At 41.3% G+C, this 23442-nt stretch overlaps 1 protein-coding gene across 3 annotated transcripts in view; it reads left to right on the forward strand.

The window, feature by feature from the left end:
- The window catches only part of LOC140186261 (early estrogen-induced gene 1 protein-like), a 105524-nt gene that overhangs the window by 67495 nt on the left and 14587 nt on the right, over window positions 1-23442 (forward strand). For 2 of the 3 annotated variants that reach the window (XM_072240307.1, XM_072240309.1), the window contains exons 4-8: window positions 165-281; window positions 2573-2619; window positions 12429-12580; window positions 13975-14079; window positions 21974-22241. In XM_072240307.1, the coding sequence (XP_072096408.1) occupies window positions 165-281; window positions 2573-2619; window positions 12429-12580; window positions 13975-14079; window positions 21974-22241 (689 nt within the window). The remainder of the gene's footprint in view (window positions 1-164; window positions 282-2572; window positions 2620-12428; window positions 12581-13974; window positions 14080-21973; window positions 22242-23442) is intronic. The other variant, XM_072240308.1, reaches the window with a different exon arrangement.

The raw sequence follows: 23442 nt of genomic DNA on the forward strand, positions 1-23442 counted from the left end.
GCATGAGACAGCCTCCAGTAATGGTATCAATAAACATTATTTTTTGTAAATTGTAAGAAAATATTAAGAGTATGGTGTAGTAATGAGAATAAAATTATTTTGATTTCATTGATTTTGTTGTCCAGTGTTACTATGATCCTTGTTGTTTTTATTATCTCTACCAGCTTGGGTTTGCTGATCTCAATCTGGCGGAGTTTGCAGGGTCAGGCTCCACTGCACGCTGCTGTTTACTAGAGGGTTATGACACAAAGAATACTCGGCAGGACAATTCCATCCTCAAGGTACAGTTGGTGATAGAGGACATAGGTGTTTAAAATAGTTTTTAAAATAAGAACATTGTTTAAAAAAAACAAAGCCTTAGCTGCTGTAAGTGAAAATTCAAAACAGTTCAGCTTTCTATCAAATCAGTGAGTCTTCTGCCTTGTCTAATTTTCAACCTGAATATTTCCTCCCATCCCACCACCCCAGCTTATTCTCCTTGATTCCCTCAGCAATCTTAGTATTGGTTGATTCTGGCTTAACTATATTAAATGACCACTGTACTTTAAGAAGAATGGATGCCTCAAGGTCAGCAACCTTCTCAATTGGGGGGGGGTGGGCGGGGGCGGAATTAATGACAGGCCATTCTTCCCGAGGCTAAAGCCCTGAGTTTTGGAATACAGCTAAAGGAAACAGCAGCTGAGCACTTATCATGTCTGCCTGAGAATCATGTATGTTACAATCAGATCACCTCTTGTTCTCCTCAACTCCAGTAACATAAAAAGAAAAAGGAAGACTAAGTTGACTGAAATGGATGTGAAAATTTGATTTATTTTTAAGCACAGGCACTTCTGTAATGCAGAAAGACATAGAGCTATTTTCTACACTCTCCTCTTCCCGGGAATAAATTGGGTTAATGTAAGTTGCTCCGATATTGCTATATTCTAACTTGGATAAAAAGGAATATACCAATGTTGGAGCAACTTACAAAAGCCGCACTCTTATTGCATTACAAATTCCTTGCTTTTATACTCCAACCTTAAAATGAAGGTTTGCCTAAGTTTTGTAACTGCAAACAACAGGAATTCTGCAGATGCTGGAAATTCAAGCAACACACATCAAAGTTGCTGGTGAACGCAGCAGACCAGGCAGCATCTCTAGGAAGAGGTACAGTCGACGTTTCAGGCCGAGACCCTTTGTCAGGACTAACTGAAGGAAGAGTTAGTAAGAGATTTGAAAGTGGGAGAGGGAGGGGGAGATCCAAAATGATAGGAGAAGACAGGAGGGGGAGGGACGGAGCCAAGAGCTGGACAGGTGATTGGCAAAAGGGATACGAGAGGATCATGGGACAGGAGGTCCGGGAAGAAAGACAAGTGGGGGGGGGGGACCCCGGAGGATGGGCAAGGGGTATATTCAGAGGGACAGAGGGAGAAAAAGGAGAGTGAGAGAAAGAATGTGTGTATAAAAATAAATAACAGATTGGCTACGGGGGGGAGGTGGGGCATTAGCGGAAGTTAGAGAAGTCGATGTTCATGCCATCAGGTTGGAGGTTTCTTCCCGGACCTCCTGTCCCATGATCCTCTCGTATCCCTTTTGCCAATCACTTGTCCAGCTCTTGGCTCTATCCCCCCCCTCCTGTCTTCTCCTATCATTTTGGATCTCCCCCTCCCCCTCCAACTTTCAAATCTCTTACTAACTCTTCCTTCAGTTAGTCCTGAGGAAGGGTCTCGGCCTGAAACGTCGACTGTACCTCTTCCTAGAGATGCTGCCTGGCCTGCTGCGTTCACCAGCAACTTTGATGTGTATTGTTTTGTAACTGCATACCAACTTACAAGCATGCAGTCTGCTGTATGGACTCCACAGCGCAGAACCTTTGGCGGGGGGGGGGCAGGGGTGAGTATTGCACTGTGGTCAACAGTAGGTAACCAAACTACTGTCATCCTTAGCATGCAATTCCTAGAGAAATGCTAACTGGCTGTAGTTTGTTAGTTCTAGATATCTTGTACCTGTGCACTGGTGTGTGATGGTACTTGGAAATTCCATTAACATTGATGCAATTCTGGATATGTGTGTGTGTGTGTGTGTATGTATGTGTGTGTATATATATATATATATATACATACACACACACACGTATATACTTATATTTTTTAATTGTATTTTTATTTTAATCATTTGGTTTTCTATGTAACTACATATCTTTGTACATATTTGGAAATGATGGAAAGTCTGGTAGCACCAGTCATCCAGTAAGCCATAAGGGTAGTCTAATGCTTTAGTTTGTGCTGACTGTAGTCTGAGTACTGCTTGTAAACCCCTCTGCGTTGGTTATCAGTCACGACAGTGCAGTCAGCAAGACATTGGAAATCGTGGTCGCAAATTACAAATGCGTATTCCACTTTCAAAATGTTGAGCAGGAAGTAATTATGTGATTTTTTTTAAATGTGGGGTTTTAATGCCTTCTAATATTTCTGTTTGAAATTTCTTGATCCCTGGATTAAATTACTGCTTCCTGATCAGCTAGCAAATGAAGATTTCTTTTGGAAGAAACATTTTTTTCCTTGTTTCTTACACAAGCTTTTTCTTTCTGCAGGTTACTATAGGTATGCAACTGTTGTCAGGAGATCCCTGCTTCAAAACGTAAGTGCTTCAGTCCCCACCTTGACTTGTGAATTTAATACAGGTGTGACTTGGTTCACACTACAACAAAAAGTTAACCTGTATTTTCATGTTTATAGTTTAAGGACAATTATCAATGACAATTATTCTTCTAAAAATGTAATTCACTACCACAACTTAGCTTCTGTTGCAATACTTTATTTGGCTTGGTGTAATGTTCTGTAAAGCTGGCACCGCAGTGGAAACCGAGAACCTGATCTGGTCTTCTGCTGCTGTAGCCCATCCACTTCAAAGGTTCAACATGGTGTGCATTCAAAGATGCTCTTCTGCGCACCATTGTTGTGCATGGTTCCTGTCACCTTTGTGTCAGCTTGAAACAGTCTGATCATTCTCCTCTGACCTCTCTCATTAACAAGGTGTTTTAATCAAAAGAACTGCTACTCACTGGAGATGTATATATTTTGCACCATTCTCTGTATACTCTAGAGACTTTGCATGAAAATCCCAGGAGATCAGCAGTTTTTGAGATACTGAAACCACCCAGTCTGGCATCAACAATCATTCCACGGTCACTTAGATTACATTTCTTGATGTTTGTTCTGAACAACAATTGAACCTCTTGACCATGTCTGCATTCTTTTATGCATTGAGTTGTTGCACATGATTGAATGATCAGATAATTTCAGATGTACCTAATAAAGTGGGCACAGAGTGTATATTGTCACTGGGTTGCCAGCAGAGTAATGGTCCATGAAGACCGAGGGCAAACTGCAATCAATTGCTGATTCATTAAGGACAAAAATGAAGAGCAATGGAAATCTATTTGTCCTTTGACATTGTTGTGGCGTACACACATGTCCAGATCCCAGATGTGTAACATTGATGCGGTTGAGATCTGGGACCAATTTTTCTAACCAGTTTGGCCACACACACACATAGGAATCGTATTAGCAAAATAGCTAAAATTGGATTCTTAGTTGGCAGCATCAAAAATTTGTGATGTTGGACAAGTCTGAAGAGTTGTTAGCAAGTGTTAGTAAAAATATATACAAATGAACTGGAATGTCAGATCTGCCACTCTCTGATTTGGATGATCTCAAATAGACTACTTTATTTCCCAAAAGGTTACTGTTTGTCACCATTAGATTAACAATAGAAGCAATGTTCTTTTGGGGATTGCATTATGTGGATACAAAAATTCAAACAGTGCATTTTTCCAAATAGACATGCTTTGTAATTTAAGCAACACACAAACTACTGGAGGAACTCAGCAGGCCAGGCAGCATCAATGGAAATGACTAAACAGTTAACATTTTGGGCGTAGACCCTTGTGCTTTATAACTGCTGGATACTGTTAATTGTTTTTAAGTCCAGCAGGGAGCTGGGATTCAAGTTCTTGGATCATTGAAACTTCTGGGAAAGGGATGACTTGTACCAGAAAGACTGGTTGCACCTGTACTAGTGGGAGGCCAATATCAAGGCATAGAAATTTTGCTAGTGTTACTCGGTTGGGTTTAACTAGTGGTAGGGAAGAAGGACTCTGATCAGAAGAGTGGCTGATGAAAAATCATGGGATGGCACAAGTCAGTGAGACAGTTTAATCATCAGGACAGCTCAAGGTGTGGACTGGCTCTGGACGAGGATATCATAGACATAACAACCATGACTGAGGGAAGGGCAGGAATGGTGGCTCAATGTTCCAGGATACAGATGCTACAGACATTTCTGAGGTATAGGTAAGAGAGGAGGAGGAGTTGCCTTGCTGAATGGGCAATGCAACGGCCCTTGGAGAGGATAATCTTGGTGGATCATCCATTGAGGTGACATCAAGTTCAAGCTCAGTCATTCAAATATACACACGGGGTGATTGAGAAGTTCGTGGCCGAAGGTAGAAAGAGTCAATTTTAGAAAACCTAGCACATTTATTTTTCAACCTAGTCCCCTCCTACATGTACACGCTTAGTTCAGCAATCATGGAGCATAGGAATCCCTTCTTTGTAGAAGTTGGCGTCTTGGACCTCCAGGAAGTGGTCCACAGCAGGGGTCATTGATAAGTTCGTGGCCTAAGGTAAGAGGAGATGAGTTATTAACTTCAAACTTTCTGCATAATCACTCAGAGTTGAACTGCAGGTGCATGTAATGAGCACCTAAAATTGACTCCTACCTCAGGCCACGAACTTATCATGAGCCAATAGGCTGGTCCTGGACTCATTTCATAATTTACTGGCATAACTTACATGCTACTATTTAACTATTTATGGTTCTATTATTATTTATTATTTATGGTGCAACTGTAACGAAAACCAATTTCCCCCGGGATCAATAAAGTATGACTATGACTGAGACTTTCAACCACCCCTCGTATATCACGCCAAACCAAATAACGTTCCTCCGGACCAAGGTACACAACACAGTACACATAACTCATACACATAACACAAAGTAGTACTACAAATAAATTAACAAATAATATGGTGCATATACCATACAAGTTTTAAAAAGTAAACAATATAATGCTACTGATGCTTCATACATGAAACCTGGGTAGTGGCAGTTTTGAATTCAGTAGTGTGGGGGAAGAAGCTGTTTTCCTTCCTAACAGTTCTTGTCCTAATTCTCTGTTACCTCCTGCCTGATGGTGGGGGTCAAAGAGCTTGGGCAGATGGGAAGTATTGTTGACAATGCTAAGGGCCCTGCATACGCAGCTATCCTGATATATGTAGTCTGTTATGGTCTGAATACCCTGCCACATGCACCTCAGGTCTCTGGTGTCACAAAAATGGCTGTATATTTTCTGTATATAATCCCATTTTTACCTTCCTGATGGTGCGGGAAAGCTTGCCTGAGAACTGTCTTATTCCCTGATCTGAAGACAGCATCCCAATCTCTCAACCATGCCCATACCTCTGCTGTCAGCCATGGCTTCTGAGTTGCCCTCACATAGATGAGTTTAATAACGGTGACACATCCTCAATCCACTTATCTATGTAGCCAGACACAGATCACAAATATTCATCAATGTTAAGGGCATAGATAGCTCCTCCCTGAACATGTTCAATTCCATGTTTTCATGTAACATTGAGGTGGGTGGTTCCTTCTGGTTAGATCTTTATTTCCCTTTGAACTGATTTGTCATGTTTAATTAGTCAGTATGCAGGAATTAGCATAACAGATTAGTGGTCAGAGAATTCAAGGTTGGACAGCTTTGTATGCATCAGCGATGTTGGTATAAACCAGTCTAATGTGTTCTCACCTCCGGTAACCAAGTCAACATGTTGATCGAATTTAGGCAGGATTATTTTTAAATTAGTATGGTTGAAGTTTCCAGCAACAATAAAGAAACCATCGGGGTTTGTGATTTGCAAGTCAGAACTATAGGGCTCATGCAGCACTTCTCTAGCATTAGCACAGGGTGGGGAGGGGGATGTATACAGCCACAATCACAATAGCAGTGAACTCCCTCAGTATATACTTGACCATTAAGAGCTCTACCACAAACTGTGGGTCATTACTACCAAAGCAGTTACACACCAGTTCTTATTAACACACACCTCCACTGTGGGAATTCTGTCAGCCTGAATAGAAATGAAACCCTCCAGTTGGATGGCTGCTTCAGGGATGGTATCCTGGAGCCACATTTCCAGATTTCCAGCAGAATGAATGCACAGCTGTCCATCTCATGACTGTAGCAGGCTGTAACACAGTGCTGAGTAAGCTCATACTGTGGAGCTCATCTGCTGTCCAACAACTCACCAGTGAGGTAGACTTGGTGTTCTTAATATCCAGCAGTGTCTTGCGATCATAAGAAAGATGTAAAGAATGAATAATTACCCTATTAGTTGAAGCTGGAGTGGCTGCTCTGACTGGACTAGCTGCCATCTTGAAAGGTTGGAACTTAAAGAAGGGAACGGTTACTCTGATTGTACTATTGGCCCCCAATAGTCAGTGGGAATTGTTGGAGCAGATATGTAATGAGAGCAGCTAGTTGTAAACATAATTGGATGGTATCAGAAGATTTTAATTTCATTAATATTGACAGACCAGCCATATTTTAAAAAGCACGGTCAGAGTGGAATTTGTGAAATATGTCCAAGAAAGTTTCCTTATTCAATGTAGAGGGAACTACTAGAGAGGGTGCAATAAATCAATTTGGTTTTAGTGACCATCATTGTATTAGTTTTAAAATAGTTATGGAGAAGATGCAGCTGGTTTGTAGTTTAGAGTCCTGAAATGGGTCAGAGCAAATTTTGGAGCCATTAAGCGGAGGTTGATTGGGTGAGATTGTTTTCAGGGAAAGGAGTGTCCAGTGAATTTCCTATTGTTGACTTACTTGCTTTCCAAAAATAATAGTGAGTGCAGGGGAGCTATACGAATGTCAATCTCTATGCCAAATGTAGATAGTGTGACATTTAAAGAAACTTCTCAAAAGTATTATTTATCTAAGAACTACCAAATGTTTCCCTCTTAAATATTAATGAAATGCTTGAGCATTTATCATGCATATAAGCAGACTGTCTTAAAAGTTGGCTTGTATGTATTGTGAACTATAAATTTCACTACATGAATGACATATTAAACATTATTTCTTGCTAAATTAACTTGTTTAAGGCAGTTTCATGTAATCGATTTTTGTTGATACCATTTTTTTAAAAAACTGAGTCCATTCTGGTGAAACAATGTAAAGGTGGTTTCTATCTACAGATTGCGCAGTGACAAAGCAATCAAATGACACAAGGGAAATATTTCATGGTATGATTTTGCCAAAAGATTGCATAGAAAAATCAATTGGTTTGTTAATGCAGTTACTGTGATGGATTCGCCCCTGACATTACTCTTGATAAATGTGCACTCTATATTGAACAATAACTGGATGACATCCAGACAGTAAGTTGCCTGACATTTTTTTTTCAGCCATACAATTTTCAGACATCAATTTTCAGATAATGAATTAAGTACTAACACTTCAGCATGTGCCTAGTTGATGTAGTGACAACAGGTAAAAGCAAATGAGAAAGATGAGATGGATAAAAGATGTACATTACATATACAGACTGTATGAACACAGCAACTGATTAACATTATAGTCATTATCAATCTTTTCATTAATTGGCAAAGTCTTAATGAGCAGTGAAAATTGTAAATAAAGTTCATTATTCTTTAACTTGTGTTGCTTTAAATATATTCTAAATTGCCATTTAATGTCAATTAACTTTTGACATTGAAGATGTGTGAATTATTTATGACACACAAACATTTGCATCTTCATTCATTTTGGGAATAAATTTACAAGTAACCTGAATCCCACAAGGAATAGTTAGTTTCCTTAATGTATCTTGTTAGTTTCAGTAATTGTGATGATAATGATGTCTGTCTGTCTGTCTATCTGTCTGTTTGCCTGTCTTTCTTTCTGTATGTCCTTTCCCCACAACATTTCTTCTGTTCTTCATGAACTATTTTGAGGGGAATGGTGGTGGGGGGGTGGGGGTGGAGAGAAACGACTTTTGTTACAACAGCATCTTTCGCTTGCTACCACCTCAACTTTCCATTTCGCCTCTTGGGCAAACCTTTTGTATTTCCAGCAGTTTTCTGCTAATTTGTGCACATTCCAGAAAGAATTAATGTGTGGAATTTAATTGGATTGTGATTGAGAATCTTATCTACATCATGCAGTGCGCCAAAAGCTATTAAACTTTGTCACCAAATACAGAAGTTGAAGGTCATTTCTCCAGCCAGTCTTACTTTTTATTTTGGTGTACTCCTGTCATCACAGCATTTTGGAAATGCCTTAGATCCAAGAGTTAAATTTGGATTGAGGATTCACATGAAAATGAATGCTGATTCCTCATAAAATAAAATTTCATAAAATTCTGGTCTTTCAGTCTCAACAGTCACAACTAAAACAATTGCCCTTTATTTAAGTAGCGACCATGGCAAAAGACATGTACTTGGTAGGACTGCATATAATGCAAACATTTGCCAAGTCTACAAATCTGAAGTATTATTGTGAAAATTATTTTGACTTTCAATTTTCATTTTAGTACATTTGGGTTTGGCTATGAAATCAAGATGTGCAAAATCTTAATTACTTTACAATCATGCGAAGACTATTTTCATAAAGGCACGTCTGTTGAGAGCTCCAACCTATCCTGAAGGAAGTTTCACAATGGATTCCAACTGTTTTTTAAAAGAAAACTTCTGAAAAGTGAAAAATATAAATGACAACAGAGGAAAGTGATTTTCAACATGTTCATATGATCACTTCCTTCCAGCTGTTTTGTATATGATTGCTTGAGGTTGCTGATGATTAGTTGTGAAATGTACAACTCCGTGTGTTAATGTGGCTAACAGTACAAAAGCCTTGGCTCTGACAGAATTGTGTGTGTAACAGTTGGAAAGGATCAAAAATATTTTTGCGTTGTGACAATATGGCACAAAGTATAGGTTCTTGAACAAATAATAGGGAGGCTATCATCCCTCAGTGAATACTATCCCCCAATTAATAATCAGCACAGCCAAGAAAACTAGGTGAAAGAAAAGGTGTGTTCCATTTTTTTGTAGCTGGTGTTTTTCATTTCTTCATACATTGGTACCCTTGGACTCTGGCTTTATAGACTTGCACCAGTAAGCACCAATTCGTATTTCTTGCTGCATTTCTCTCACTCACTCAAAACTTTTCTGTAGATGGTAATGTCATCTTTGCAGATCTATTTAATCTGATGCATATTGTGGAGCTGATTAAAATCAAAGATTATGCTCAATTCCTTGAAGCAAAGCAAATCAGTTGTTTCCACGTAGCCACGGTAGTCCCCAGATTTCCATTTGACCAAGCTAACTTTTCTAACAGCCCTTTGCCTGTTTTTAATCTGCACATCACTTTACGAAATGTTGCTTGCCATCACCTTGAAATAATTCAACATGGTATTCAGATCTTGTATTGGGGTTAGTTAACAATAATTGTTTCCTAGGCAATCACTGGGCAGTATATACCTATCTCCATTTTGCTTCACTGTTTTAGGTAGGGTTTGAGGCAGGCGGGTGTGCGTGTGTTGAATGCTGCCCTCTAGTGCTTGGGCAATAGGCAAAAACAACTGTTGCCTAAATATAGATCACTGCAAATGCAGAAGTTTGTTTGGATCTTGGGGGCAAGAAAACTGAAAGCTGCCTCCCACAGGCTCAAGGGATTTAATTTAGGTACTGTGTTTAGATACTTCTTCCATGTAATCTCATTCTATTGACTGAAGGAGCATTAAACAGGAATGTACCTTCAGCCCACATCTACCCTTCTAATGCCCAATTAATCCAGATTTATTGGGCTCAGATGTAAGGTGGAACCACCTGACCCTGCTTAGCAGGACTACCACAATCCAAAATGTGGCTCCCATATGTATTTCCAGTTTGTGGTTAAATTTCAGCTGTTTGCCACAGAAATGCTGGTGTTCCTAGGGAGGGTTCAGATCATGGTGTTTGGGGGTGGTGGGGGGGGGAGCTGGAATTACTCAGCAGGTCAGAAAACACCTGTGGAAAAAGAAACAATATTTCAGGTGCAAGACATCTCAGAACCAGAAAGAGAAAACACGTTGGTTTTCAGTTACATTGCTGATAAAATATAGAACATTACAGCACAGTGCAGGCCAATGTCATGCCAGTCTTGGTCTGGGGACAGAGGGGAGTTGAGGGTCAGGTTAAAGTTTAAAGATAGGGATATGGGGAGTTAGAGATCAGGCTGAAATTTAGACCTCTATTCTGCATTCGAGCTGCAAGTCCAGCGACATGGATGAGTGACGAAGGACATCAGGAGTCCAGGCTCCTGCTCTGCGCAGATAGGCCAGTGACCCGGACGAGTGACAAAGGATATTTGGGGTCCAGGCTCCTGCTCCGCGCAGATAGGCCAGTGACCCGGACGAGTGACCAAGGATATTTGGGGTCCGGGCTCCTGCTCCGCGCAGATAGGCCAGTGACCCGGACGAGTGACCAAGGATATTTGGGGTCTGGGCTCCTGCTCCGTGACGTCACTGGATGGTAGACCCCTGTGGATGTCACCTATCCCATGTTAGTGGGTCCCAGGATTGGATGTCCGTGCGGTCATGAGGCACAAGGGCTGGTCACTCGGCGGGCCCAGGGTCCCGTCGTTGACTAGTACAGGGATTGTTAACAAAGATTGAATCCCACAGATCAATCGCTGGCTGAAGCCTGGAGGCCTGTCCTGTAGTTGGAGGACTGTTTGTGTGTGGGATGGTGGGAGGGAAGGAAGTGTCTTGGTTTTACTGTTTTGTTGCTGCTCTGTTTTGTGTACCGTGTTCTGCCAAGTGTTGTAGGCATGCTGTTTTGGTGCCAGAATGTGTGGTGACATTTGCGAGGTGTCCCACCACATCATTTGGTGTGTTGGTTGTTAAAGCAAGCAACATATATCATGCAGTTTTCAAGTACATATCATGGACAAATCTGAAAATACGTGACACCCTTATCCACTCATCCCTCCCTACTGATCTCCCTCCTGTCACTTATCCTTGCAAGTATAACATTTGCTACACATCTCACTATCATTCAGGGCCCCAAATGGTCCTTCCAGGTGAAGAAACACCTCACCTTTTGGCCTGTCAAGTGTCAATTACTGTATCTGGTGCTCCCAGTAGGGCCTCCTCTACGTCAGTGAAACCTGAAGTAGATTGGGGGACTGCTTTGTTGAGCACCTTCTCTGAATCTGCCACAAGGTGGGATTTTTCCAATTCCCCCCCTCTCCTCCCCAATTGTAATTCGGTTTCCCCTCTCATTCCAATATGTCAGTCAATGGCCTCCTCTGTTGCCAGGATGAGATCAAGCTCTGGGTAGCTTTCAATCTGATAGCATAAACATTGATTTATCGAGTTTCTGGTAATTTTCTGCCTCCTTCCTTTCCATTCTGGTCCTCTTCTCTTGCCCCCTTCTCACCTGCCCAACATCGCTTTCTGGTCCCCCACCCACTCTCCTTTCTTATTGGATATCTTCCTCTTCAACCATTTACCACCTACACCGATCACCTCCCAATTTCTCATTTCACCCCCACCCACCTACATGCCTTCCCCCTCCATCCCTCCACTCCCTCAGAAGAGTACCCCTACTCTTCTTCCTTCTCTTCTCCCTCCTCTTCCCCCCCCAATCAATTTTTTTTTTGGCTCCTTTCCAGTCCTGATGGAGAGGTGGAGTGAAGGGTAGAACAAGGCAATATCTCTATAGGGAGACACTAAACAAATTGATGCAGGAAGTTAAAAACGCAAACACAAGGAATTCTGCAGATGCTGGAAATTCAAGCAACACACATAAAAGTTGCTGGTGAACGCAGCAGGCTAGGCAGCATCTATAGAAAGAGGTACAGTCAACGTCTCGGCCCGAAACGTCGACTGTAGATGCTGCCTGGCCTGCTGCGTTCACCAGCAACTTTGATGTATGTTGCTTGATGCAGGAAGTATCAGATTACGCTTTCTATTACCAGTTGCAAAAGCCTATAGAAAGTACAGGCTGTACAATCTGAAAAACTGAGCTAAGATGATGGTTAGTATTGGTTAGTTCTGATACAGCCTGAAAGAAAAGTGAGTTGACTAAAAGCTATAAATTTGTATTGAATCAGAAGGGTGTAATGTCCCCGATGGAGATTTTTGAACTGAATGATTCCCCCTGTGATTGCCTTGGAAGTGATTACACTGAATCTGGAATAGTTGAATGGTTAAGGATGGTTAAATCAAGTGTTAACAATGCTACTTTATGGTGGGTGTTAAATGCATTGATATACAGGTTATTTTAAAGAAAATGCGAAGCTTAAGCAATGCACAAAATGTCCTCCATTGTTTTTACAGGCCTGTATGTACTGCCAAGTCCATCTCAATTCCGGGCCAAGATAGCTCCTTGCAGCTGGACTGTAAAGGAGATGGGACCACAGGCAATATTGTTGCCTCAGGCGGCTTGAATTCAGTGAGACAGCCAAAACCTCGGCCTCCACTCAGCTCAGGTAAAAGATACTTCAACCAAATAAAAGGCAACTTTCAATGTATGAGGAACCCAAGCTGTACAGATTTCTTGTCAGTAAAGAATCTAAGATAGCCATAAGAAAGTAATTATGTAATTGAAGAGATCATCAATGACTGTGTAATAGACACATTTGTATAACCAGAATATGCATTATTGTTTATCACTCGCACATGGATTTGAACTATCATTAGTATTTGCACTATGGAGCTTTGATTTAGTTGCCTTTTGAGATTGTTGGAGCACTTAAATTCTCAGCACTTTTGTCATAAAGCATTGGGCATAAATCTGAAGTAGAGTGAGAAATTCTGTGCAAGTAAATTTTAATTTCCTTTGATTTTGACAGTTTTATAGTCTTGAGAGCTGTTCCCATTTTACTGCTGTTGACTGCTATTCTTTCATTACATTGTTTCTATAAATTGAATGCTGATGTAAGAGTCACAGTGTAAATAGTGTGCTAATAGCTTTGAGACTTCATTGTTCTTGAGGTTCTTTCAATAGACAGTTATAATAATGCAAAATTCACTGCCTGAATGGATTGGTAGGATTTGATTACAAGAATTAATAACAATTGGTGGATTTGTATTTCAAATCTTTGCCAACAAATTATTCCTAGCTCTTTAAGTATTGCTATGAAATTTCAATTTCATGGTAAAAATAAACTTGGGCAAGTGGTCCAATCACAAATTAGAGAAAATCTGCAGATGCTGGAAATCCAAGCAGCACAGAAAGTGCTGGAGGAACTCAGCAGGCCGGGCAGCATCAATGTAAAAGAGTATAGTCGACATTTTGTGCCGAGACCCTTCAGGGCAATTGGTTGGTGATTCGTTAATTAGATTTGATGGAAATTAGAACACCAGTAAACAGATTTTCATACTGTTCTTCATGCACATATTTTCAGATGCTCAGCATTCATCCGGTTTCCCTTAATGATTTTTTTTAAGGCAGATGCTGAAAATCTGAAATAAGAAAAGTTGCTAGAAATGCTCAGCAACCTGGACATCACAGGACTGAAATTCCAGGATGTCTGACAAAAGGGCTCAGACCTTTGCGATAACTTCAAGCATTTGTGCATTTAAAATAAGAAATTTATTGTTCGCACTGAATTTTTAAGCAGGGGCTGGGATTCTTAACCCCAGTTAAGCAGCCCTTTTGTCATTCCTCTCAGTAATTAACAATGAAGATTCTATCCAGGTCAATATATCCTCAACAGTCAGCCAAGCAGAGTAATACTGTTTTTAATAGCTTATTTAAATTCCTCACTTTGTTTCATATGTTAGTCACCCTTACCTTTTTTTCCTGAATGTTACTTGAATTCAACATTAAGGGTATAGAGGTTTTTACTGTAGAATCAGTCAATTTTACTGTTTCTGCTAGCCTTGACTGAAGATGCTGATCAGACTCCGCCCAGCCCAGATGAAGTGTTTCAAATTGGTCATTCCAGGAATTCAAGTTATGCCAGTCAACATTCTAAAGTATCAGGTAAATGAATTCTTTTTTCTTTTATGTCATGCCACCACTTGAGGGTTGTACATTTGAGCTTGAAGAAATTATTCAAACAACTAGAATTGTAAGGTTGCAAATTTACTCAAAAGTTAAAGAAAAATGTTGTACTGCTCTCCTGAGCAATGTAATCAACACTGAAAGATGATTTATAAATATAAAGTCATGGTTTAGACTGGAGAAAAAATAACATAAGGGTGAGGCCAGTTTTTTCCAAAGGTTCAACTCAACACATGTGATTAGGAACTGAATAAACACAAAGATCTTTGAGATTTGGAGAAGTTCCTCATCTTTACCTGTTTAAGTAAATTATTCTTGTATCGAATAAGAGATTTAATTCCTATCAATATAGCATAAGGAATGGGGCAAAGGGAAAACTGAATTTCTGTAAGCTCTACAGTACAAAGAGATTTGTTATTCTTGCTGTGTTTTATACAATTTCATGTTCTAAAAGTAAATTTTATCCTTTAATTACAATTAGGACACAAATGTCCTTGCTGGTGGAGCTAACTGATTCAGGGAACCCACATTAATGTGAATACATTTTACACATTGTCTTAGTTATAAAGTTATGGCAGTTAGTTAAATGTAAGGAATTACTAGGTAAAAGTACATGTAGTAAAGCAAATGGTGGCAGGGAGGATAAGCTGCTGCAGTGAATTACAGATTTTACAGTATTGACCTTAATTCTTAAAATAAGACGTGTCTGAGATGAGGTTATTGATTGTGTTTTGTCTTTTAGTTTATTTTCATGTTGTAAGTTTTCTATATCCTATATGGGATCCTGATTAGTTACCTTTAGTGTTGTTGCATCAGAATATTTAAAGAAAAGAGACAAATTCCATTCCCTAGAGCAATTCCTTGGCGTCAATTTGAGATTACCAGCTAATACCAGATTAGAATTTTAAGATATACACGTGCTTGGAAGTTGAGTTCAACCTGCCCACCACTATATCCTGTTAGAGGATGAAAGTCAGGAAGGAAATTAGATTTTCTGCTCTGGGCTTGATTCAGTTTTTGGCTCAGTAGTGAAAGGACATTCCAGTAGTATGTTGTGCCATCTAATTCACATTGGGTTGCTTCCCATTTGCCAAAGAATGTTTGCTATCAAATTGAATGTTTTTTTATCCCCTTGAGCTACACATTACTTTTTACTACTTGCCTGCCACCATGCCAAACTCCTCTTCTGGTTGCCTATGTCTCTGAGTCCACATCTTGGCAACTATTTCTCACCCCACACTGATGACCCCTTCTCCTGTCTCCAACTCTCCTACCCTTCCTGAACACCCTGCTTTGCTTCTCTGCCTGCTCCCGATCTTTTCATCTCTAATTGCTGATGAGTCATTAACTGGTTCAACTTCAGCACTCCTTGCTCCTCCTCGAAGCTTACCCCCTCTGAGGCCACTGCCCTCCACTCACTCCACCCCAATCCCAACCTTGCCATCAAACCTGCAGACAAAGGGTGCTATTGCAGTGTGGCAGACCGACTTCCATCTTGTTGAGGCCAGGTTGCAAATCTCAGACACCATCTCCTTGAAAACCTACCTCCTTGGAAAGGACCCCACTCTGGACCATCAGAAAATAGTCGCTGACACCATCACTAACCCCCATTCTAGAGAATTCCCATCCACAACCATCATATTCATAGTTCCTTTAACCCACACTACTCAAGATCTACAAACCTGGCTGTCTGGGTAGGCCCATTGTCTCTGCCTGCTCCTGCCCCACTGAACTTGTGTCTCCATATCTCTACTGTATTCTAGCTCCCTTGGTTCAGTCCCTTTCCACCAACATTCACGACACTTCACACACTCTCGGTGTCCTCCCCAACTTTAAATTTCCAGGCCCTGATCACCTCATTTTCACCATGGATGTTCAGTCTCTGTGCACTAACCCTCATCAGGAAGACCTTAAAACTCTGTTTCTGTCACACAAGGCCCAACTGGTCCTCCCCTTCAACAATTTATTTCATCTGCTCCCACTTTTGCCAGATTTAAGGAGTAGTCATAGGCAGCTGGGTGTGCTCCAGTTATGCTTGCCTTCTCGTTGGCTGTGCAGAACAGTTCATGTTCTGAGTCTTCTGGTAATGCTCTCCAACTTTTCCTACACTACATTGATGAAGGTAGTTCTGCTTCAATTTCATTAACTTTGCCTCCAACTTCCACACTGCCTTTAAATTCACTTTCACATTTCTGACACCTCCCTGCCTTTTTTTGATCTATCTCCGTCTCTGGAGACGAGCTGTCTACCAACATCTTTTACAACCCTATCCCTTTTCCCAACCTGTCTTTTTTTTTAAAATGCCATTCCTTTTTCTTAGTTCCTTCATCTCTGCCGCATCTGTTCCCAGGATGAGGCTTTCCTTTCCAGGACATCAGAGATGTCCTCCTCCAAAAAAAAAAGTTTCCCTCCCTCCACCATTGATGCTGCACTCACCCGCATATCTTCCATTTCCAGGAATCTGCGCTCACCCATCTTCCTGCCTGCTTAACAGGGATAGAATTCCTCTTGTTCTCACCTACCACCCCATAAGCCTCCACATTCAACACATCATTCTTCACAATTTCTGTCATCTTCAATGGCATCCCACCACCAAACACATCTCAGAAAGGCAGCGTCCATTATTAAGGACATCCAGCACCCAGGGCATGCCCTTTTCTCACTGTTACCATCAGGTAGGAGGTACAGAAGCCTGAAGGCGCACACTCAGCGATTCAGGAACAGCTTCTTCCCCTCTGCCATCCGATTCATAAATGGACATTGAAGCTTTGGACACTACCATACTTTTTTTTAATATACAGTATTTCTGTTTTTGTACTTTTTAAGAAAAATCTATTCAATACATGTAATTAATTTACTTGTTTATTTATTATGTTTTATTATTTTTTATTTTATTTTTTTTCCTCTCTCTGCTAGATTACGTATTGCATTGAACTGCTGCTGCTAAGTTAACAAATTTCATATCACATGCCGGTGACAACCCGATTCTGACTCACTTCCCCCGCTGTCTCTGCTTTCTACAGGGATTGTTCCCTCCATGATTCCTGTGTCCATTCATCCCTCCCTACTAATCTCCCTCCTCGCACATACCCCTGCAAGCAACTGAAATCCTACACCTGCCCATTTACCTTCTCCCTTGTCTCCATTCAGGGCCCCAAGCAGTCCTTCCAACTGGGGCCACCTGCAAATCTGTTGGGGTTATCTACTGTATTTGATGCTTCCGAGGAGGCCTCCTTTACACTGGTGAAACCTGCTGTAAATTGGAGACCACTTTGTCAACAACCTCAGCTCCATTTGCCAAGAGTGGAATTTCCCAGAGGCCAAACATTTTAATTCCCATCTCCATTCCTGTTCTGACATGCTTGTCCATAGCTGCTGCTTTTGTCACGATGAGACCACTCTTTGGATGGAGGAGCAACACCTCATATTCCGTCTGGGTAGCCTCCAACCTGATGGCGTAAACATCAATTACTCCTGGTTTAAAAAATATTCCTTCTCTCTTCCCTCTTTTTCCATTCCCCACTCTGACCCTCCCCCCACTGTCTTTGTCTCTTCTCTTCATACCTGCTTAACACTTCCCCCTGGTGCTACTCCTTCCCTTTCTCCCATGGTCCATTCTCCTCTCCTATCAGGTTCCTCCTTCTCCAGCCCTTTAGCTTTCCCACCAACCTATCACCACCTAGCTAGTCCTCCTTCCCCATCCCCCACCTTCTTATTCTGGCATCTTTCCCCCTTCTTTTCCAACCCTGAAGAAGGGTCTTGGCTTGAAACATTGACTGTTTATTCATCTCCATAGACGCTGACTCACCTGCCGAGTTCCTCCAGCATTTTGTTTGTTGCTCAACTTTTAATTGTTTCTTGGTTACTTTGAAGCAAGAACATTGAAGCAGCTTGCATTGCTAAAGCTGTTTTGGATTTAGCTCATGAAACTCATAATCTTATCACAAATCTTAATCTCCAGGCACACAGCAGTGGAATCAGAGCAGTCCATCCCCTTCCAGAGCAAAATCTGCCATCTTGCTCTGAATTCCTTACACAAGGAATATGTTTCTTTTTAATCTACCTTTTCCTTAGAACTTGTAGTGGTTTATGTAGAGGTTGAAGCATTTGTAATCTCTTTCAGCTATTATAACTTAATCTGTTGTCCTCACCACCACAGAGGATGGTCTTCAGTCAATTCTATTCTCACTCTGCATGATATCAAAAAATACTGAGACACTCAGATATAGCAAAGGTTATTGGCTCGGGCAACATTCTTCAATCAGTAGTTTTCCTTGTGTCGCCACAGCCTTCCAGAGTATAGAATTCCAAATATTCACCACTGAATGCAGTAACATCATCTTGGTCTGCAATGGCTGACTTTAAATGCTGGTCCCTGCGGCAAGAGACCTATATGCACCTATCAAACTCCATAAGACCTTGTTGGTCTCAATGTAATCACCTCTTGCTGAGCTTGTGTTAACCTATTCTGCAATGCTCCAACACTAACCCAATTATTCTGATGAGTTATAACGTTAGCAACATGGAAAGTGGTCAGGGTATGTCCTTTACACAAAAGGCAGGCCAAACAATCCAGCTAGTTACTTCTCAAACAACAGGAATTCTGCAGATGCTGGAAATTCAAGCAACACACATCAAAGTTGCTGGTGGACGCAGCAGGCCAGGCAGCATCTGTAGGAAGAGGTGCAGTCGACGTTTCAGGCCGAGACCCTTCGTCAGGACTAACAGAAGGAAGAATGAGTAAGAGATTTGACAGTTGGAGGGGGAGGGGGAGATCCAAAATGATAGGAGAAGACAGGAGGGGGAGGGATAGAGCCAAGAGCTGGACAGGTGATAGGCAAAAGGGGATACGAGAGGATCATGGGACAGGAGGTCCGGGAAGAAAGACAAGGGGGGGGGGACCCAGAGGATGGGCAAGGGGTATATTCAGAGGGACAGAGGGAGAAAAAAGAGAGTGAGAGAAAGAATGTGTGCATAAAAATAAGTAACAGATGAGGTACGAGGGGGAGGTGGGGCCTTAGTGGAAGTTAGAGAAGTCAATGTTCATGCCATCAGGTTGGAAGCTACCCAGACGGAATATAAGGTGTTGTTCCTCCAACCTGAATGTGGCTTCATCTTTACAGTAGAGGAGGCCGTGGATAGACATGTCAGAATGGGAATGGGATGTGGAATTAAAATGTGTGGCCACTGGGAGATCCTGCTTTCTCTGGTGGACAGAGCGTAGATGTTCAGCAAAGCGGTTTCCCAGTCTGCGTCGGGTCTCGCCAATATATAGAAGGCCACATCGGGAGCACCGGACGCAGTATATCACCCCAGTCGACTCACAGGTGAAGTGTTGCCTCACCTGGAAGGACTGTTTGGGGCCCTGAATGGTGGTAAGGGAGGAAGTGTAAGGGCATGTGTAGCACTTGTTCCGCTTACACGGATAAGTGCCAGGAGGGAGATCAGTGGGGAGGGATGGGGGGGACGAATGGACAAGGGAGTTGTGTAGGGAGCAATCCCTGCGGAATGCGGGGGAGGGGAGGGAAAGATGTGCTTAGTGGTGGGATCCCGTTGGAGGTGGCAGAAGTTACGGAGAATAATATGTTGGACCCGGAGGCTGGTGGGGTGGTAGGTGAGGACCAGGGGAACCCTATTCCTAGTGGGGTGGTGGGAGGATGGAGTGAGAGCAGATGTACATGAAATGGGGGAGATGCGTTTAAGAGCAGTGTTGATAGTGGAGGAAGGGAAGCCCCTTTCTTTAAAAAAGGAAGACATCTCCCTCGTCCTAGAATGAAAAGCCTCATCCTGAGAACAGATGTGGCGGAGACGGAGGAATTGCGAGAAGGGGATGGCGTTTTTGCAAGAGACAGGGTGAGAAGAGGAATAGTCCAGGTAGCTGTGAGAGTCAGTAGGCTTATAGTAGACATCAGTGGATAAGCTGTCTCCAGAGACAGAGACAGAAAGATCTAGAAAGGGGAGGGAGGTGTCAGAAATGGACCAGGTAAACTTGAGGGCAGGGTGAAAGTTGGAGGCAAAGTTAATAAAGTCAATGAGTTCTGCATGCATGCAGGAAGCAGCGCCAATGCAGTCGTCGATGTAGCGAAGGAAAAGTGGGGGACAGATACCAGAATAGGCACGGAACATAGATTGTTCCACAAACCCAACAAAAAGGCAGGCATAGCTAGGACCCATACGGGTGCCCACAGCTACACCTTTAGTTTGGAGGAAGTGGGAGGAGCCAAAGGAGAAATTATTAAGAGTAAGGACTAATTCCGCTAGACAGAGCAGAGTGGTGGTAGAGGGGAACTGATTAGGTCTGGAATCCAAAAAGAAGCGTAGAACTTTGAGACCTTCCTGATGGGGGATGGAAGTATATAGGGACTGGACATCCATGGTGAAAATAAAGCGGTGGGGGCCAGGGAACTTAAAATCATCGAAAAGTTTAAGAGCGTGAGAAGTGTCACGAACATAGGTCGGAAGGGATTGAACAAGGGGTGATAAAACAGTGTCGAGGTATGCAGAAATGAGTTACTTCTGATCAGTTCACATTCAATCATCAGCATTGTGATGGAAGGTGTCTTTGACAACTTTGTCATGTGGCACTTCCTCACCAATGACTTGCTCACAAGTACCCAGTTTAGATTTTGCCAGGACTACTTAGTCCCAGACTTCATCACAGCCTTAGTCCAAATATTGTAGAGGTGAGGTGACACTACAGTAGCCTTTGACTTGAGTGCAGTAAGCTGAAGTCAATTGGAAGATGCATTTAATAGTCCAAGAAGTCTGTTAGTCTGACACTACCAAAATGTATTTGAAGTGACTGAAGATGGGAAATCAGAGCCTTGAGGAACTCTTGCAATGGTGTTCTAGGCTGGAAAGATTTGTGTAAAATGTGATGTCAACCACTGGAATATTTTTCACTTGTCTATTGATGCAATAAAATAAAGTAATCCACTTTTTTAAAGATGGTTTTGTTTGATGTGATTTAGATATTGAAAGGTGTGGGTATTCAAGGGACCAGGCTGTCCTCGTACACAAACCACAAAGCTAATGGACAACTTCAGCCAGTGATTAGAAAAGCAAATATCGCAAGGGAATTTAAATACAGGAGTAAAGATGTCTTGCTCTAATTATGGTACATGGGGTTCGGATATAACTACCATCTGGATATTGTTAGCGGATAGGATGAAATGCAGCAAGAGTTCACCAGACTGATTCCTAGAATGACTAGTTTTCATTAATCTTTTGGCGAGAAGTCAAATACCAAAACAGGTTTGTAAGGAATATCACTTGTTTCAGTCTACCAATAAAATAACAAATCTTTTCCCAATCGTTTATTGGTTTCATTTCACATCTTTAATTTCTTGTCTGAGATCAACACTGAGTGCACAGGTGGCACACAGCAAAGTAACTCAATTAAAGATATTGATAGAATTTTGAAAATTTGGATCTTTCGTGATCAGAAATATCTGCTTTGACGATTGTTTTGCTGTCTTATAGTTAATTGGATATTGTAAATTTGGAATTGAATCTGCAGTTTGTGCATTGGGTGATGTCACAAATAGTTTAAATGCATAATTTATTTCAGTCCATTCCAAAAAAGAAAACCATTTTGAAAGTGCTGAATGTATGCTTGATGTAATTTAATGTTGGTAACCCAGTCACCTCTGAGCTGATTTATTCCTTAAAGAGTCTGAGGCTAAATTGAATAAGATTGGATGCACCATAAGTAATTTACTGCTTAATAAAATAAAGCAAAAAAAAGCAATTTATAGTTAATGCTATATAACCAAAAAATGTACTACATGGATCAATGATCTCCAAAGATAGTATGATTTGTATCTACACATGAAATTATTTATTGGAAGTTCAATATTGTTTGAAAATTCAGGTTACAGCACTGAGCACTCCCGGTCCTCTAGTCTCTCAGACCTAACTCACAGGCGGAATACGTCCAGTAGTAGCAGTGCATCTGGAGGGCTCAGCATTACCGTTGAGAGCACAGAAGGAGAGAAGGAACACAAAATGGAGAAACCACCACGGCCTCCAAGGCCAGCACTCCCTCCTGACAGGCCATCCAGGTACACAGCTGTTCTGTTTAAAAGAGGTAGTTCCCTATCTCTGGATAGTGCACATCCTGATAGCAGGACCCATAGAAGGTGAGACCACGAAACATTATATGTACAGTTTAATTTGAAGAATGTTTGTTTTAATCTGTGATCCATTCTGTCTTCTACATTTTTCAAACTCCACTGTACAGTCTGAGATGTGTATTTGTTCCAGATCAGAAAATGTTTGTCTGTAGTCTGATCATTTAAGCATGAATCTGTAAATGTATTTTGTGTACCATTCAATATTTTCTTCTCTGCTAATTGGGCTGTAGGGTATTGTAATATTGGGCTGTAGGGTAATTTCTTCAGACTGGATTTTCTGACCGGGTTTTAAGGACAATTTGTTCTTAATTCTCAGGTCATTCATTTGTTTTGCCTTTTCCTTCAAATTAAAGTCATGCTATTCTACTAAAGTTTCTTTCCCTTGACAATTGAATCTTTTTCTGGGCATAAGATGATTTGAATTGACAGCACTGAGATATCTGTATTTGCTCTATTTTGCCTCTGACTCTGAATAGTCAATCTATTTACTGAGATGCTGCTGCTTCCTGGCACTATGTACTTTGCCTTTTTTTCCAACGCTGTCCTTGCAGGGAAGAGAGGCAAGCTCACCTTTCTTTTCTACAAGCTTGGCTCAAGTTCAACGGAGACTGAGCTGTCGGAATTTGCTTCTTTCAACTGCAAAAGTCTTCAATGGAATGAATTTTTGAAATTTCCCAGTATCTTGTGTTGCTGTTCTGTCCCTTCACAAGTTTGCAACCTCTTCTAAGATGCAGTAATTGCAACGCGAGGAATACGAGCAAAGGAGAAAGTACTTGAATTTTTACCGAAACTATTATTATATCTGATGATGCAGAAACTTTTGCAAAAAATCTAGAAATGGCCAAGATGCATCTGTAGTGACTTGCTAATCGCAGCATTAATAGATAAAGCTTCATAAGTGCACTTATCTCTGACTTGTTCTATTTGTGTCTGAACCATAAATTGTTTCACAGCCAATCTGAATGAAATAGTGTTGCGAATTCCAATCTGATTTGAGATGGGGAAATGGCCAAAGTAACCAATTTCAGCTGTCCTAATGGCTTAGTGGGAAGTGCTTGGTATGCCATTTGACTAAACAGGTTATAAAGGTATTAGGTTTGTTCCTACACTGACCTCTGAGACAATTGTGTGAATTGTGGGAAAAATCAGAATTTTTGCTCTAGATAATATAGTCTGCTAGAACAAACACTTGTGCAACTACTGGGCA

The sequence above is a fragment of the Mobula birostris genome, chromosome 22 (assembly GCF_030028105.1).
Source record: "Mobula birostris isolate sMobBir1 chromosome 22, sMobBir1.hap1, whole genome shotgun sequence".
NCBI lineage: Eukaryota > Metazoa > Chordata > Chondrichthyes > Myliobatiformes > Myliobatidae > Mobula > Mobula birostris.